Source organism: Solanum tuberosum, unplaced genomic scaffold (genome assembly GCF_000226075.1).
Source record: "Solanum tuberosum cultivar DM 1-3 516 R44 unplaced genomic scaffold, SolTub_3.0 scf00078, whole genome shotgun sequence".
NCBI classification, from domain to species: domain Eukaryota; kingdom Viridiplantae; phylum Streptophyta; class Magnoliopsida; order Solanales; family Solanaceae; genus Solanum; species Solanum tuberosum.
The window spans coordinates 256,284-272,219 of NW_006239005.1; the positions used below are offsets into that span (position 1 = coordinate 256,284).

At 36.6% G+C, this 15,936-nt stretch overlaps 1 protein-coding gene across 1 annotated transcript; it reads right to left on the bottom strand.

Moving 5' to 3' along the window:
* Nucleotides 1-1,459: 1,459 nt before the first annotated feature.
* On the bottom strand, nt 1,460-15,667 carry LOC102603493 (dihydroxy-acid dehydratase, chloroplastic-like). The gene is made up of 14 exons (XM_006346521.2): nt 14,966-15,667; nt 13,336-13,407; nt 11,108-11,155; nt 5,020-5,174; nt 4,740-4,934; nt 4,556-4,667; nt 4,383-4,452; nt 4,237-4,295; nt 3,982-4,105; nt 3,814-3,884; nt 3,209-3,310; nt 2,993-3,073; nt 1,971-2,129; nt 1,460-1,892 (listed from the first exon to the last, which is right to left on the bottom strand). Exons 1-14 carry the CDS (start codon nt 15,524-15,526, stop codon nt 1,842-1,844), a joined length of 1,860 nt encoding a protein of 619 aa, XP_006346583.1. The 5' UTR covers nt 15,527-15,667; the 3' UTR covers nt 1,460-1,841.
* Between the last annotated feature and the right edge of the window lie 269 nt (nt 15,668-15,936).

Consider the following 15,936-nt stretch of genomic DNA (forward strand, 5'->3'; position numbering starts at 1 on the left):
AAAAGAACAAAAATAATTACTGAAAGGACAAAAACAATAAATGAGAAAAGAACAAAAATAATTAATGATAGGACGAAAAACTAGGGTTTGGGCGTGAATTGGGCCTAGAATAAAGAGAACACGTTAAGTGATATGTTTGAGCCGCATGGACAAAATGGAGATATCTAAGAATGGACTATTGGAGAGCAATTAGTTTGTATTTTGTGTCTAATTAATATAATTTTCTTAGAAGAATATCACTTACTTTAACTAGAAATAATTTAACTTTGATTTTCTCTTTTGCTTTTAATGAAACGATTCACTGTCATACAAATATATAAAGATTATTTTAAACCACAATTTTAAAAGTCTTCCTTTTAAAAAAAATACAATGTCTAATCAAATAGTCCCACATAAAATAAAATGTACTTTTTTTCTTACAAAATGTAACTATATTTGTAAGTGTGAGATTCATTATAGTATCAGAGCTAATTGTCTTGAGTGTTCTATGAAAAAGTTGAATTTTTAAAGATTCAGAAGAGTGAATCTTCAAATGAATGGATATAAGCAAAATTAGCTATTGTAATTATAAAAATAATAATGGGCCAGAGAAGCACCGGAGTGATGAAACTAATTTTATAGGCAAAACTATCAAAGATTATTTATTCAAACTAAGAATAAATAATGTGAAACAAAGTGAGAAAAAAAAACTTATTTTTTACGTCAAAAATAATCCAACTCAAACGTGTAAGAATAATGATATGTCTTTGTCGGACTTAACTCAACTCCTTTATAACAAGAAGCCAAATTCAGATCACAACTTTATAACTTAAAATATTTATTCTAATTTATTTCCCTCACTATCACTTGTTTGCTGCTAACTCTTCAAGTTTACTCTCAACTTATAGTAAGAAGAATTTAGCTCTAAGCCTTTCACCCCCTTCAAAGTAACTTCTAGCTTGAAACAATATTTACTCCAGATTATAATCTCAAAAGTGGATAAAGATTACAACTCGATAACCTAATATATTAACTAGGATTGAACTTAACGTTTAAAACTCAACGTAACTCAACTGAATCAATACATTTAAATGCTCACAATTTTCTCTTTTGTTCTTGTATTTGGACGTGCAATGTAAACATGGACTAAAATGTGGGTTGTGAAAGAGGAGAGCTGTGATGCGCGAAAAACTGGAAACCAGAATCTATTATCTAAAGACGCTCGATCTGGAGGTCTATGTATTATCAGTAATGCTACATCAACAATAAATTATGCCATAGATTTGAAACATTTTTCTTTGAGAAATTTGCTAATGAAATTGGACTAGTTTGCAATGATTTCAATCAACAATGAAGCTTCATCATTCATAATTTTCTCCATAGGTAGTTTGGTATGATGTAACGTAATCTATCAAATACTTTCAGAGATGCAACGTAATAACTAGTTTAACGAAAAACAAATTAATGAATGAAATTGGAATACTGAGAAACTTGATCAATAAACTTGGAGCAAGTCTGAAAAACCTCCTAGTTAGTGACCAATCTCAGAGATTATTACAAAATTTTGGGAATTTCCAAAGTAGAAGTGTGATTGTTCTTTAATCAAATATTATTTCACCAAGCATTATACAATTTAAATTACCAATCAACAAGCTGGGAGTTACAGAAATGCAAAGTAGGAAAAATGGGGAAATGAAGAACGAAAAACAGAACCAACTACTATAAAGTTACACCTGCAAACATAAATCGAATACCTCTACTAATAAAAGAGCTACGAGCCGTGCAGATGCCCCAATTGCAGCTGCAAGCAAAATCAGGCGTTCCCAGGTTCACTCTTTGCTTTTGGTAAATATGCTTCTTCTCTATTCATCGGTAACACATCCCTTAGAAGCGGATTGCACATTTTTTATATACTGCAAGAAATATAATAATTATGTCAGACATTAGGATGTTTGCATTCAATAACTTTCCACTGTCAAGTACTCCTGTACCTTGTAGAGAACCCCTCTGTCAGCCTTATATGCAGGGGCTGTCCAATTCTTTCTACGCTGTTCCAACACCTCGTCTGATAACTGAACGTCCATTTTCTTTTTCTGAATGTCGATTGTTATTATGTCTCCATTTTGAACAAGACCAATTGGACCTCCTTCCTGGTAAAAGTTTGAATTGCTTGATTCTCAATGACAATAAAACAAGATTGTACAGATAGGTCCTCTATGTTATAATGCATGTTTATGTTCTAAAACTGTTATCACCACGACTCCACGGAGATCCATAGTTGCATCAACAACACATTTTTTATACAACGAAATACATTATTAACACTATAAATTAAACAAGTCATGTCTGCATGAGCACACTCAAACTAGGTGTGTGTGTGTGTGGTGGTGGAGAAGAAGGGGTGCACATGAGAAAACAAACCAGGAAAAATCTGGCTACTGAACCACTGGTCATCCTCTTAAAACACATTGCATTTGGTAACTCAAGATGGGAACATTAGTGAAGAAAATTTGGCAACTTTTCACTGGCACTTTTACAAGTAAAACTCTTAACTGCATTATGCAACGTGCTTCTATTGTGGTTAAACAATAAATGCATTAGGGGAGATGCTCATAGCGTCTGGCATCTTCTTTTATTTTTTGTTTTACAACAAGAAAGTCCTGATGGCGAAACAGTCGAAACTTGTTGGATAATGCCCCCCACCCCACACACCCCCAAAAAAAAAAAACTTCCTGCCCTCTTCCACTTAAAAGTTAAATGTCATGCTTTTGTCTGCAGCAGGGTTCTAACATGTAATGTGCGCCTAATCAAGGGTTGGATCCATTTTTAACCCATTTTAGAGATTATTCACATATCCAGAATATTAAGGTGGCTCACAAGTTCCTGAAGGCTGCAAACTACAAGCTATAATGGTCAACCAGACAACATAGTGAAAGCAATATGAATGGAGGAAAGGAACAAATTCTACATGATGTAGAAGATGCAACAAGTTCAGAAACAAAAGTTAATGCACCTGTGCTTCAGGACATATATGCCCCACAACGTATCCATGAGAACCTCCAGAAAATCTTCCATCAGTAAGTAAAGCAACATCCTATTGTTCAAAACAGAACCAAATAAACATTCAGCAAGGCAGAGAGAGATACCATAAGAAATACATGTCAATTATCAATTTTGACTATAACAAAAATACAATAGACAAGGAAGAGAGAGATCTCCCATTACGTACCTTCCCAAGACCTGCACCCATAATTGCACTTGTGGGTGTCAGCATTTCAGCCATACCTGGTCCTCCCTTAGGTCCCTCTCCTCTAATGACTACAACTTTTCCCTGAAATATTGTACACAGATAAGATGTCTAGATACCTAATACCCAACACATGGGAACTGCCCAAACAATTGCAGCCAGTTATTATTCAACAAAAGAAAATGACTATCACTAATAACTGACAAGAGAACTCGGAATAAATCCATGCTTAAAAGATACTTTGCTGCTAGGCAAATCCAAGCGAAGTCTACGAGACCAAATGCGAGCTGAAACTGAAGAAATCAGCAGAAGTAACTCTCAGTAGCGTGACACTTTGACAAAGTATCTACTTTACCTATCTGAAGTCCCAACAAGATGTGTTTAATTACCGCAACTCATCCAAATTAATTAAAAACAAAATTACTGCAGAGAGATACAAGAAGACAAATAAACAAAGCCGGGATTCCATCTCTTCTTCTTTGAGGCCTTGTCAAACACCTAATTACATATAGTCTCCTTGACCCATTCCCTAGTTTATCAGGATCGAAGTAAATGAAAAAAGATGGAAAAAGGATTAACTGGCTTGCCTTAAAACTCAAAGGATCTTCTGAGATAGCTGCAAGCATAGCCTCCTCTCCTTCAAACACTAAGGCGGGGCCTGATGAACAAGTTCCCGTAATTATTTATATACTCAAGAAGCAAATAAACAGTGTCCACAGACACCAAAAATTAAATATTGAAGAAAGACAATGTACCAGAAAAGTATAGTCCTTCTTTTCCAGTGATCTTTGCCACGCTCCCCTCTGGTGCAAGATTCCCATATAATATCTGGATGTGGCCTGTTTCTTTGATGGGGTTTGATAGTGGTCTTATAATTTGCTAGAAGAAAAAGAAAGATGGACAAAATTGAGTATCTATAGCTTTGCATTCCTAATTCACTCAGGAGCAGAAGACCTATGACAAAATTACTGCAGCACATGGGAAGAAGCCACATTGGTAAAAAGACCTACCTGGCCTTCAGCTAAAGATGGAAATAGCTTTGCATTTTCTGCCAGAGTCTTTCCTGTGACTGCAAATCAAAAGCAAGTGAAATGAGTGCCACAAATTATTAGATAACCAGTACAAGAAAATATCTTCTTATCGTCAAAGTACATACCAGTCATACAGTCCCCATCCATATACCCAAGCTCCAACAGGTGGCGGATGACTGCGGGTGTACCTCCAATCTAAATAATTAAGCTCGTCAATTGATCAGAACAAAATCAACGGCAGTGAATACCCATGTAACCAAAACTAAAAATGAATTGGCAAACGTAATATTGAACAAACCTTGTGCACATCCTCCATAACATATTTTCCACTAGGCTTCAGATCTGCAAGGAAAGGAACCTCATCGCTAACCTTTTGGAAGTCATCTAGAGTTAATTCCAAACCAACAGACCTGTGGAGATAATAATCATGACTCACATACTCCATCCAAAAGTATAGGGAACGATGCGGAAAATTTGCTCACCTTGCAATAGCAATTAAATGTAGTACGGCATTGGTAGATCCACCAAGTGCCATGACGACTACCATTGCATTTCGAAGGGACTTTTTTGTGATGATATCTCGAGGTTTCAAGTCCATCTTTAACAATTCCAGAAGATATTTTCCCGCTAGGCGACACTCATCCAACTTTAGTGAGTCCTCAGCTGGTGTGGAAGAGCTTTTGCATTGAAAAGGAGGTGAAGGAAGGACGTATTAGCAATGAATATTGTTAAACAAAGTACTACTACATCATATTCTTCTACCTATAAGGCAGTGACATGCCCATTGCCTCAATAGCAGATGCCATGGTGTTTGCTGTATACATTCCACCACAAGCCCCCGCACCAGGACATGAATTACGAACTACATTCATCCTCTGTTCATCACTAACAGCACCACTAACATACTCTCCATACACCTGCAAGTAAAATCAAAGCAGAAAAAAAGCTATCACCAGAGCTTTAACAGAATTGAAGATTGGTGATTCAAACGTCTTAGACAAAAAGCTGCTTTTTAAGTTTAGCCTTCTCATACTAAAAAAGTAAAGTCACACAGCATGCTTCGATCATATAAACCATAACAACTACAACTGTGGTACATCTGGAAGCTGCTCAAGAACAACATTTAATTGCTTTTACAAACAAGAGTATCTATTAAAGTTGTCACAATTCATAAAGGAAAGGCACTTGTCAAGAAAAAGATACACAGTTGCCACACAATGTCACCTGCACATCAATTGTGCTTCAACAATGTATTCATTGACAATTTATATTTTTTTGATCAAATAAACGTACTTTCATTCATAATTAAGGCCAAAAATATGGTCATATACAAGGGGTATACCAAAAGGTGGAGAATTTACAAAAGAGAAATTATTCGCTACAAACACCACCCAATCTCCTATACAACTGGTAACTCTATGGGTGCACCAAAGAAAATAAGCAATCGGAGACTCCTCAATTGAGAAAAACTCGACTCTAGCCCCTCAAAAGCTCTCTTATTTCTCTTTCCACACTACCCACATTTAGTGGAACCAATACCCATGACCTACATCTTCTCCTCCTGCTTTTCCAGCTGAACCTCAATTCTTTCATAGTTCTTGGCAATTGGCATTGTCCATGAAGTACCAAACCACCTAAACATATCCCACCATAATCTCACGGTAAGACCACAATGAAGAAAAAGATGATCCATGACCTCGCCTGCCTCTTTGCACATACAACACCAGCTAACGCAGACAATATTCATTAGCTAAGATTTTCCACAGTCATGACTCACGATCACTCCTCTAGTAGTTGGCCAAGTGAAAAAACATTAAACATTCACTAGCTAAGATTCTCCTTCCATTGCTTTGTATTTACCAACTATGACCCCTCTCCAAAAAGCATTTACCTCTGCCAAATCCATCAAAGCTTTGTTGCTTTGTTGAACACCTTCAAGTCTTTAATACCATGCCCTCCCTATTTTTAAGGAGATGTGGTAGTCTTCCACCACACCAAGTGAAACAAGTGAGGACTTGTCCTAAGTAGTCCAATTGAGTCTTGTCTACGTCACAAGAAAACCAAAGTATCATCTACAAACAACAAATAAGAAACCAAGTGTCCCAGCGCTCCCAACCGCGACTTTGAAACCCTTTATGAATCCTCCCATGACACCTTTATCCATCATCTTGCTTAATGCTTCCATTATTAAAAGGAATATTGGTAATAGTGGGTCCCCTTGTCTCAAACCTCAGACAAACCCCTCGAACTCCTGGAAAAGCTGCATGGATTTCCATTGACCAAGACAAAATATCTCAGAAGAGATGCAAAAGTTGATCCATTTCCTCCATTTTTGCCCAAATCCCATTTGTAACATAATGGCATCTATGAATGATGACAACAAATGAAGCTCCAAGACAGAATATAGGCATACTTCACCCACCTCCCCCTCCTCCCCCCCTTTTTCTAATAATGTTATATGTCAATATCTCCAGTTTTATTTGGTGAATTCATATCAGTATGCGTCCCTAATTTCTACTTCGATGGTGGTCCTCTTATTAGGGTCACTCATCCCCCTTACATTCCATGTAATAATTTTAACTTCCATGGACCAATTTTTCCTTCGCCCCCACTTATCTTCTCCCCCAACTCCTCATTTCCCTTCTTTTACCTCTCATCTCATACACCACATTTCTTCTTCTCCGTCCTTTTCCTTCCCCGTCTCCTTCCATTCCCCTCCATGTGATCATTTATCTCCATATATAGAGGTGCGCACACACACACCAAACATCAGCATTAATTTTACTGTAATCAACAAACAGAATTTGATACAAAGAAGACAAATGAATGTGTTTAGAGGGAATGACACAAGGTAAGAAATCTTATAAGAATATATGTCTAACTATTTTAGATTAGGTTAGAATAAAAAAACTTAAATGGCTAAGAATTTGCATTGCCTTCCTAAGTTCATTAGGATAGTAATCTAGTAAGGCTTTTGCTGACTTGTCGTACCTCCTTAATGCATTTCTGTGTAAATGCTTTACTTACGAAAGAAAAAAAAAATCATCCAAAGAATCCCATCCTTTTGGAAAGTCGCTCTCTTTCTACAAAAGCTCCCTTTAGAAGATGTAAGGCGACAAGGGCCTGCCTCATTAAGGCAAGAGGCGAAGCGCTCAGTCTTTTTGAAGTGAGGCGCCAATTATTACCAAAAATTAAAATATTAATTGTATATATAAATAACCAAAATCTCAATATCAATAACATATTACTGTTTATAGGCAAAAACTTAATGTACTAACTAGTATACAACGAAATTCCCTTCCAAAGTCTAAAAATGAACTGCTTAGCAACCTTTTACTTTTATTAGAGCCGTCAAAATGGGCTTAGCCCATGAGGCCGGCCCAACCCAATCAGTTATTGGGGTAGGGTTGGGATAGAATTTTTCAAGCCCATTTAAAACTAGGGCTTATAAACCCAACCCATATAAGTTCTTGGCACTTGAGGCTTGATTGGGGTCGGCCCATGGGCCAAAATTATTTATTTAAGGATAACTTACAACAATCTCACTAGCAGTGTTCAGGAAAGCAAGCACTTCATCGCTTAAAAAGCGATGAAGCAAAGCGATGCGAGCCTTCTACACTTCACAGACTAGAATGAGTATGTGAGCGCTTCATCGCTTAGAGCGTGAAGCGTGGCCTTATCGCTTTTTTCTGCTTCACGCTTCCCTGAACACTGCTCACTAGTATATGAGCTAATTACTTAAATGCATGCAATGTTGTAATATTACGAATGTTACCTAATTTTGGTACGTCCTCAGGATACATTGAATCAAAATTAGGTTATTTTTTTCTAGAAACACTATATTCAAGTGGATTCGCAGGTATCTAGGATACATAGACAAATCTCGCGCCCTCGCCTCCCTCCCATCTCGCTCACCACTCTCTTATCTGGGGCTCGCGTATCTAGGATGCATCACACCAAATACATCTATCTCGTGTATCTAGTATCCTAGATACATGTAGATCTTTTGCTAGTGTTATTGAAACAACACTAATGTTTGTCATATTTGATTTGAAAATCTTCTCATTTTCTTGAAGTTATAGAATTTTAAGTTTGACAAGAAAAAAAATGAAAAAAAGAAGGGCTAGCCTGCCCCAACCCTCGGCGCTTCTAGGGTTGGGTTGGGTTGGGTTGAGCATTTTCAGGCCCTTCCAAATGAAGGGTCGGCCTGCCCTAGCCCATCAAATTCCTTGGCCCGCCAGGCTTGGGCCGGATGGGGCTGGGCCGTCCCTTTTTGACAACTCTACTTTTGATGTATCTAGAGTAGTCAAAAAGGGTCAGCCCAAGCCTTGCGGACCAAGGAATTTGAAGGGCTAGGGCGGGCAACCCTTCATTTGGAAGGGCCTGAAAATGCTTAACCCAACCCAAACTTAGAAGGGTTGGGGCGGGCCTAGCCCTTCTTTTTTTTTCCTTTTCAAACTTAAAATTCTATAACATCAAGGAAATGAGAAGATTTTCAAATCAATTAGGACAAACAATGGTGTTGTTTCAATAAGACTAGCAAAAAATTTAGTGTAATCAGCATGTATTTAGGATACTAGATATGCGAGATACATGTATCTGGTGTGATGCATGATGCATCCCAAATACGCGAGCGAGATAAGAGAGTGACAAGCAAGATGGGAGGGAGAACGAGGGTGTGGGGTTTGTCACATGCGAATCCACTTGGGTAGAGTGTATCTATAACAAATTAACCTAATTTTGAGTCTATGTATCCTGAGATACATGTATCTAGACGTACTAAAATCTAGTAAGATTCATAATATTACAACATAATGTGCATTAAAGTAATTAGCTCATATAGTAGTGAGATTGTTGTAAGTTACCCTTAAATAAATAGTTGACCCATGGATCGACCCTGGCCCGACCCTGATCAAGCCTCAAGGGCCAATGACTTATATATTAGCTCATATAGTAGTGAGATTGTTGTAAGTTACCCTTAAATAAATAGTTTTGGCCCATGAGCCGACCCCGATCAAGCCTCAAGGGCCAAGGGCTTATATGGATTGGGCTTATAAGCCCTAATTTTAAATGAGCTCGAAAAATCCTATCCCAACCCTACCCCAACAATGGGTTGGGTTGGGTCGTCCCCATGGGCTAAGCCCATTTTAACGGCTCTAGATGTATCCATACCGTACCTAAGGATCCAGGGGACTTTACCCTATTTTTAGATAGTTTATAAGGGATATAAGTGATAGATTTTGTTTTGGTTGTTCCTTTATACTTTTGATGTAATTACTTCAGGAGCACACTATTGGTGTACTTCTCTTGTTTATAATTCCTGTTAACCTTATCCAAAAAAATCCAATCAGGCAGAAAATAAAAAATAAAAAACTGGACAGATTGGCCAGTGCGCAGTTGCCAGAAAGCGGTGTAAACAGAGGAGAAAGAAGAAGAAGAATCTGCCACCCAGTGCCTAGTCACCAAAACAGAAAAGGAAGAAGCCAGAAACAGGGGAGCAAAAAGGAAGAAGAAGAAAGAACTAGAAGAACAGAGAATGACCATAACCTTTGCAGCTGAAATCTGAAGACAAAGATGGAGAACTCAGAATCGCGTAGTTGACTGAAAAGAGGTAAGTGAGACAAAAACCCTAAAATTACATTTTAAATTTGAAAGATATATCTCTGACTTCTTAAAGAAAATAAAGTGACGCCTTTCTTCTTGACTCATCACCTTCTGCTTCCCTTTTTCATAGCCCTCGCCTTGCAGTAGAACGGCGACACAGCCTCGCCTCGCCTCTCGCCTAATGTGCTAAGGCGAGAGCACCTTTGATATCACAGGTCCTCCATGGTTCCTCAAGTACTTACATAGGTTAATGAAAACTTCAACAAGAACATGTTTTCTCCTAGTTTAGTGGTACTTTTTCTAGACGATGTCCATTGATATGAATTTTATCACAAGCAAGCATATTATTCGCCGTGTGCCTCAAGGCCTATTCAAACCTTGTCTAAAGTCTAAACTGAGGACATTTATAGTGTGTTTGGCTAAGCTTCTTGGAGGCTAAAGCATCCTTTTCAGAAGAAAAATAAAAATAAAAATTTAGGTGTTAGCCCAATAAAAAGGTGCTCTTAAGCAGAAGAAGAAGCTACAAATTTATGCTTTTCCCAAGAAGCAGAAGGAAAATTATTATTTTTTCAAGACAAATATTCTTACCATAAATTCATATTTACCAAACTATCTCTCATTAATTTAACATATCTTTCAATTAAATACAGTTCTTTTATCCTTTTTGGTTTTTACTGTGTAGTTTCCTTCCTCTTCTTTTTTTTCTATCCTTCTTCTCCTCTCCCACTTTGGAATAGTCCATCAAAATATAAATATGAATTACTTCTCCCATCCTTCTATCGTCCATTACCTCTATCTCTCCTTTTTCTCTTTGGAATAACAAAGCTATCTCTAAAAAAGATACAAGTTAATATTTATTTCCACATATTTTAAAGTCTTTCCCTATAAATATTTATTAAAATCTTTTTAAGTAATCCTAATTGTAAAACGTGCCTTGATACTTGTCATTTTCCATAATTTGACACCCAAAAGCACTTTTTGAAAAAATTGGTGAATGCACAATATGTTTATCTAAACTTTAAAAAAAAAACACTTACCAAATGAATTAGCCAAACACAAATTGTTGAGCTCCAAAAGTACTTCCCTAAAAAGTTTTTTTTTACAAAAGTGCTTCTCAAAATAAGCAATTTTGGCAGATTGGCCAAACAGGCACTTACTGTGCTCAAAGGCAAAACTGACAGAAGAACTGCTAAAAACAGCAATAAGAAGACATTAAAACAGTAAACTAACAAATCAACAGACATACCTGGAAAGCAGATACTATGTCGAATGTGTGCCCTTGGAAATGACCAGGCTGTACATCAGAGAAAAGGTAAAGGATCAAAAATAATTCAGAAGCAAGCAGAACAACATGCAATACAATAAATGCTCTTGAAATATCATTTTACCTGTCATTATGTTAGTAAGAGTCTAGAGTTGTTAACTTTCTCAAAAAAAAAGAGTCTAGAGTTGTTAACCTTTTATGTCGCTTTTTATTTAGCATTATTTCGAGAATGTGGTCACCCTTATGATTAAGCAATGAAGTAATTGATGTACTGGCATTTTCTAGTTATCAGCTGTATCTTGGAGAACATTGGCAGCAACAGCATACAGCAGACATTCAGAAGCTTATAAGCAGATTATGTGATCTCTAGTCTTTCCCATTGAGTTGTTAACCTTTAATGCCGTTTTTTAATTAGCATTATTTCTAGAAAGTTGGTTACCCTTATGATTAAACAATTGATGTATTGGCATATCTAGTTGTTATCAGCTGTACCTTGGAGTACATTGGCAGCAACAGCAGACACTTAGAAGCTTGCAAGAAGCTAATGTGATCTCTAATCATTACCATTCCTTCTGTCCTTCTAGCAGTTGAACCTAAAAAACTATCTCTACATTCATTCTCTCTTATTCCAATTCTCAACCTCTAAAAGTCCCCCACTTCACCCCCCCCTCCCCAAACTTCTTTCCCTAAAAAGACAGCTAAGAATATATAAATTTGTGGTAACACCGGTTTTACATGTCCTACACCATTTGGATTGCTCTGTCTCCTATCCCATCCATAACAAGTTCTCCATTTTCATTGGCATTTTCTGATGCATCAAAAAAAAAACTCTCTTTGTTGCAATGACAAATAATGGAACGATAAAGAAGTTTATAGCAGATTGACATGTACTTTTTTCCATGCTTTATTTGTTAAAGTTTATGAAGATTTAGCGACTACATAAACAACTTATTAAGAAAATCTGATTAATAATAATTAAAAAAAAAAAAAAAAAAAATTGAAAAAACATGTCCTACACCATTTGGATTGCTCTGTCTCCTATCCCATCCATAACAAGTTCTCCATTTTCATTGGCATTTTCTGATGCATCAAAAAAAAAACTCTCTTTGTTGCAATGACAAATAATGGAACGATAAAGAAGTTTATAGCAGATTGACATGTACTTTTTTCCATGCTTTATTTGTTAAAGTTTATGAAGATTTAGCGACTACATAAACAACTTATTAAGAAAATCTGATTAATAATAATTAAAAAAAAAAAAAAAAAAAATTGTAAAAATGCTTGTCGGATTTTTAGAAATAATTATTTAGTGATACGTGAGAAAATTACAAGCAAGAGAAGAAACTGTCATGATTTGATTGAAAAAGATGCATGGTCTTGTGGCTTTGCACTGGACAGCAGACCACAATCATCATGAAGATATATCGTTTTCACTAAATAAACAAACTTCTTCACTCAAGCATAACGGATATACCATATGATTTCCTACAATTAACATACAAGATTTCCAAAGAAATCTGACCAGTCGTAATACTATATCACAAAGTTTAGCAGGAAAGACAAATGAAACCCTCAAATAAGCCAAACATGATCTGCTGAATATACAGGAAAATCATGTAAAAGGAGGTGCAAAAGAGCCACATACGCCACCATGTCACTAACCCAGATTCTCTAGATGTCTTGTAAAGGCAGCTTTTCATATTGAGGACTTCCCTCTACTCTCGCATTTTCCCGATACATCAAATAGATTTCAAATACTACAACGTGTCTTTATTTTTTCCATATTCCTGTCTGAAAATATTCCTGGTACAAACTCCAAATGTAACGAGCTAGCTCTCTTCTTCGTGTTTCTTTTGATGGACCCAATGTCTTTCTTTTTCCCTATTTCTTTTATTAACTGCGGGAATCCTGGGTACAATGAAATATATTGTCCTAGTTTTTAATCAAGTAAATCTCAAACAAATACCCACGAACTTGCTTCCCGAGATTTACTCCTTGAAGACACCAAAAATATATTATCCTAGTTATCTCTCCTTTTGTTTATTCTCCACAGTTATTCAACTTCAACAAATCCCAAAGAAATATTGAAAGGGATGGAATGGTTCCAAGCAGACAAATTTAGACAAATTTAGAAGATCACGTCTATTTTTACATGAAAAAAGGCTTTAGATGCACAAAAAAGAATTTAAATGTGAGTGTTCCAATCTCACCTTAATGGTTCCACCATATATCATGATACTTGGCCTGTTTAGTCTTCCCATCGCCATAATTGTACCTGGCATCTGCCATATTACAACAAGAAGTTATCATTTCGATGAGATACAGCATGAAAGGCAGCTGGAATTAGACAAGAGAAGAAAATGATTAGGGGGTAGCTCAATGGTTTGGGTCCTGTTACCAAGAAGAGTCTCATTCTTTTTACTCCATCAAAACTACTCAATACCACCCGCCCTAACCGCTAAAAATAGAACTACAATACTATAGCATGTGCATATAGATTGGTAGAAGTTTAGTGAAAGAGAACACCACAAAAGCACAAAAGAAGCAAATTGCAGGAAATTGTAAACAAGCCAGAAAGTTATATTTACTTAACCTTGAATTGCTATGTGAAATTTTTTAACGTATTACAATTTAACTTGAGTGTGTTATAACTGTGGGGAGATGTAAGGGGCGTAAGGTCGCCGAAAAATAACATTATATATACAAGATCAAATTAGATGTTGAATCCTCTTGGCTTCTTCGTGTGATTTACTTATTTATATTTTGAATCCATTTGGTGAAGATCCTAGCTCCACCACTGGTTATAACCAGTGGGAACAACTTTTTGAAGAAAAAAAAACATGTAACATGTCAGATAAAAATATTTGGTATTTTGAAGTAATTGCATAACTGAATAAATCTTCACAGCAGAAAGTCACCTAATATCTGGAATTCATGTCGTTTTTGCTTTCTCAAATTAAATCAAATCCACAAACTTTTATACAAAAATCTTTAAAATAATATACTTTAATACACTTCTAGTTGGAAGTGTTGTAGTTCCAAGAATCAATATACATTCCGGAAATCAACCAAGAATCTTATCTACTCAAAGAAATTTAACCTAAACAAGAGAGTGTGAGTCCCTACAAGGATAGACAGTGTTTTGTTGAAAGTAAAACAGCAAATGCATTAAATATATCTATAAAATTGCAAAACATACATCTTTTTCTCCACAATTATAGCAAAGTTTGCATCTTTTATTCAAATAATAATTGAATACTCTTAACCTATGTTGCTCGGACTCTTCAAAAATGTCAAGGGGTGCGTGTCGGATTCGCCAAAAGTAGTGTATTTTTGGAGAATCTGACACGGGTGCGGAAACGAAAGTGAAGAGTCCGCACAACTTAGCTCTTAACTCAACAACAATAACAACGTACCCAGTGTAATCCCACGGGTGGGGTTTAGGAAGGGTAGAGTGTAGGCAGACCTTACCCCTATCTCCAAAAGACCCTCGACCCAAATACTTTAACTCACAATTAAGAATAAGGTTCACAATTTCGCAAATTATCAGGAACATCAAAAAAAAATTCAAAAAAACAGAATCTTTCAACAAGGAAGCACTACCTAGAAGGGAATAAGTCAGTAAGGAGTTACATTTACGCACTGACGATGTATGTAAATCCAAAATAATTTATCCAAATCAGGTAGATTAAAAGACATCACATGCATTAATATATAACCTGCAAATGTGGTAATTAACAACAGTCACATTACACTAATAGAGTAAGTTCCTTACTCTACTTACTCTATCACTGCATATTTTTAAAAATTCTTTCTACAAAAGGAATAAAAGAGGCTCACATTCTTATCACATCCAGGAATGGCAATATTCCCATCATACCACTGAGCAGACATGACAGTTTCAATACTATCAGCAATCAAATCTCTTGACTGCAAACTAAAACACATGCCTCTAGTCCCCATAGAAATAGCATCACTAACACCAATAGTATTAAACCTGAACCCCACCATGCCAGTTTCTGTAACCCCTTCTTTAACAGCTTCAGCAAGCTTTAACAAATGCATATTACAAGTATTGCCTTCATACCAAACAGAGGATATCCCAATTTGGGGTTTGTTCATATCCTCATCAGTTAATCCTACTCCATACAGAATCGCCTGTGAACCACCCTGGGACTTGGGTTGAGTAATGCGGCTGCTGTATTTGTTGAGTTGCTGAGATGGGTCTGTTGAGGTAGTGGTCTGTGGTGGTGGTGGGGTGGATGTTTCGGTTGAAGCTCGGATGGTGAGAGTGGGTGGTTTTCTTGAGTGGGTCCTACATTTGGGGAAAAGGGGGCTGAAAGCTGGGGTGGTGGTGGTGGTGGTGGGGTATATAGTGGGGGAGAGCAAATGGGCTTGCATAGTGGCGGAGATTGGCTGTAAGTGGCGGCGGAGAAGCTGTTCAGAGGGTTTTTGTGGGGGATTAGAGACAAAAATAGATATTGTCAGGGTGCGTAGTGTTGGACTCTTGAGTGAGATAAGTAAGAATTAAAGAGATGAACGATAGAGAAAGAAATTATAAAATTATATAGGAAAACATGATTCATGATATGGATTTCTATTTTTTTTATTTTTTCATTTGGTGTGTGTTACATTGTAGTGTATTGCGGTTTCAATTAAATTTAAATAGTTCACTTTAAAATATCTAGATATTCACTTGTTTCCTTATTTTGTTATTTTAGAAAAATGATGGATGCGATTATCTTTTGTAAGTAGAAAATATGCCCATAAATAGAGTAACACCATTTTTTCACAAGTGAGGAGACCCTTTT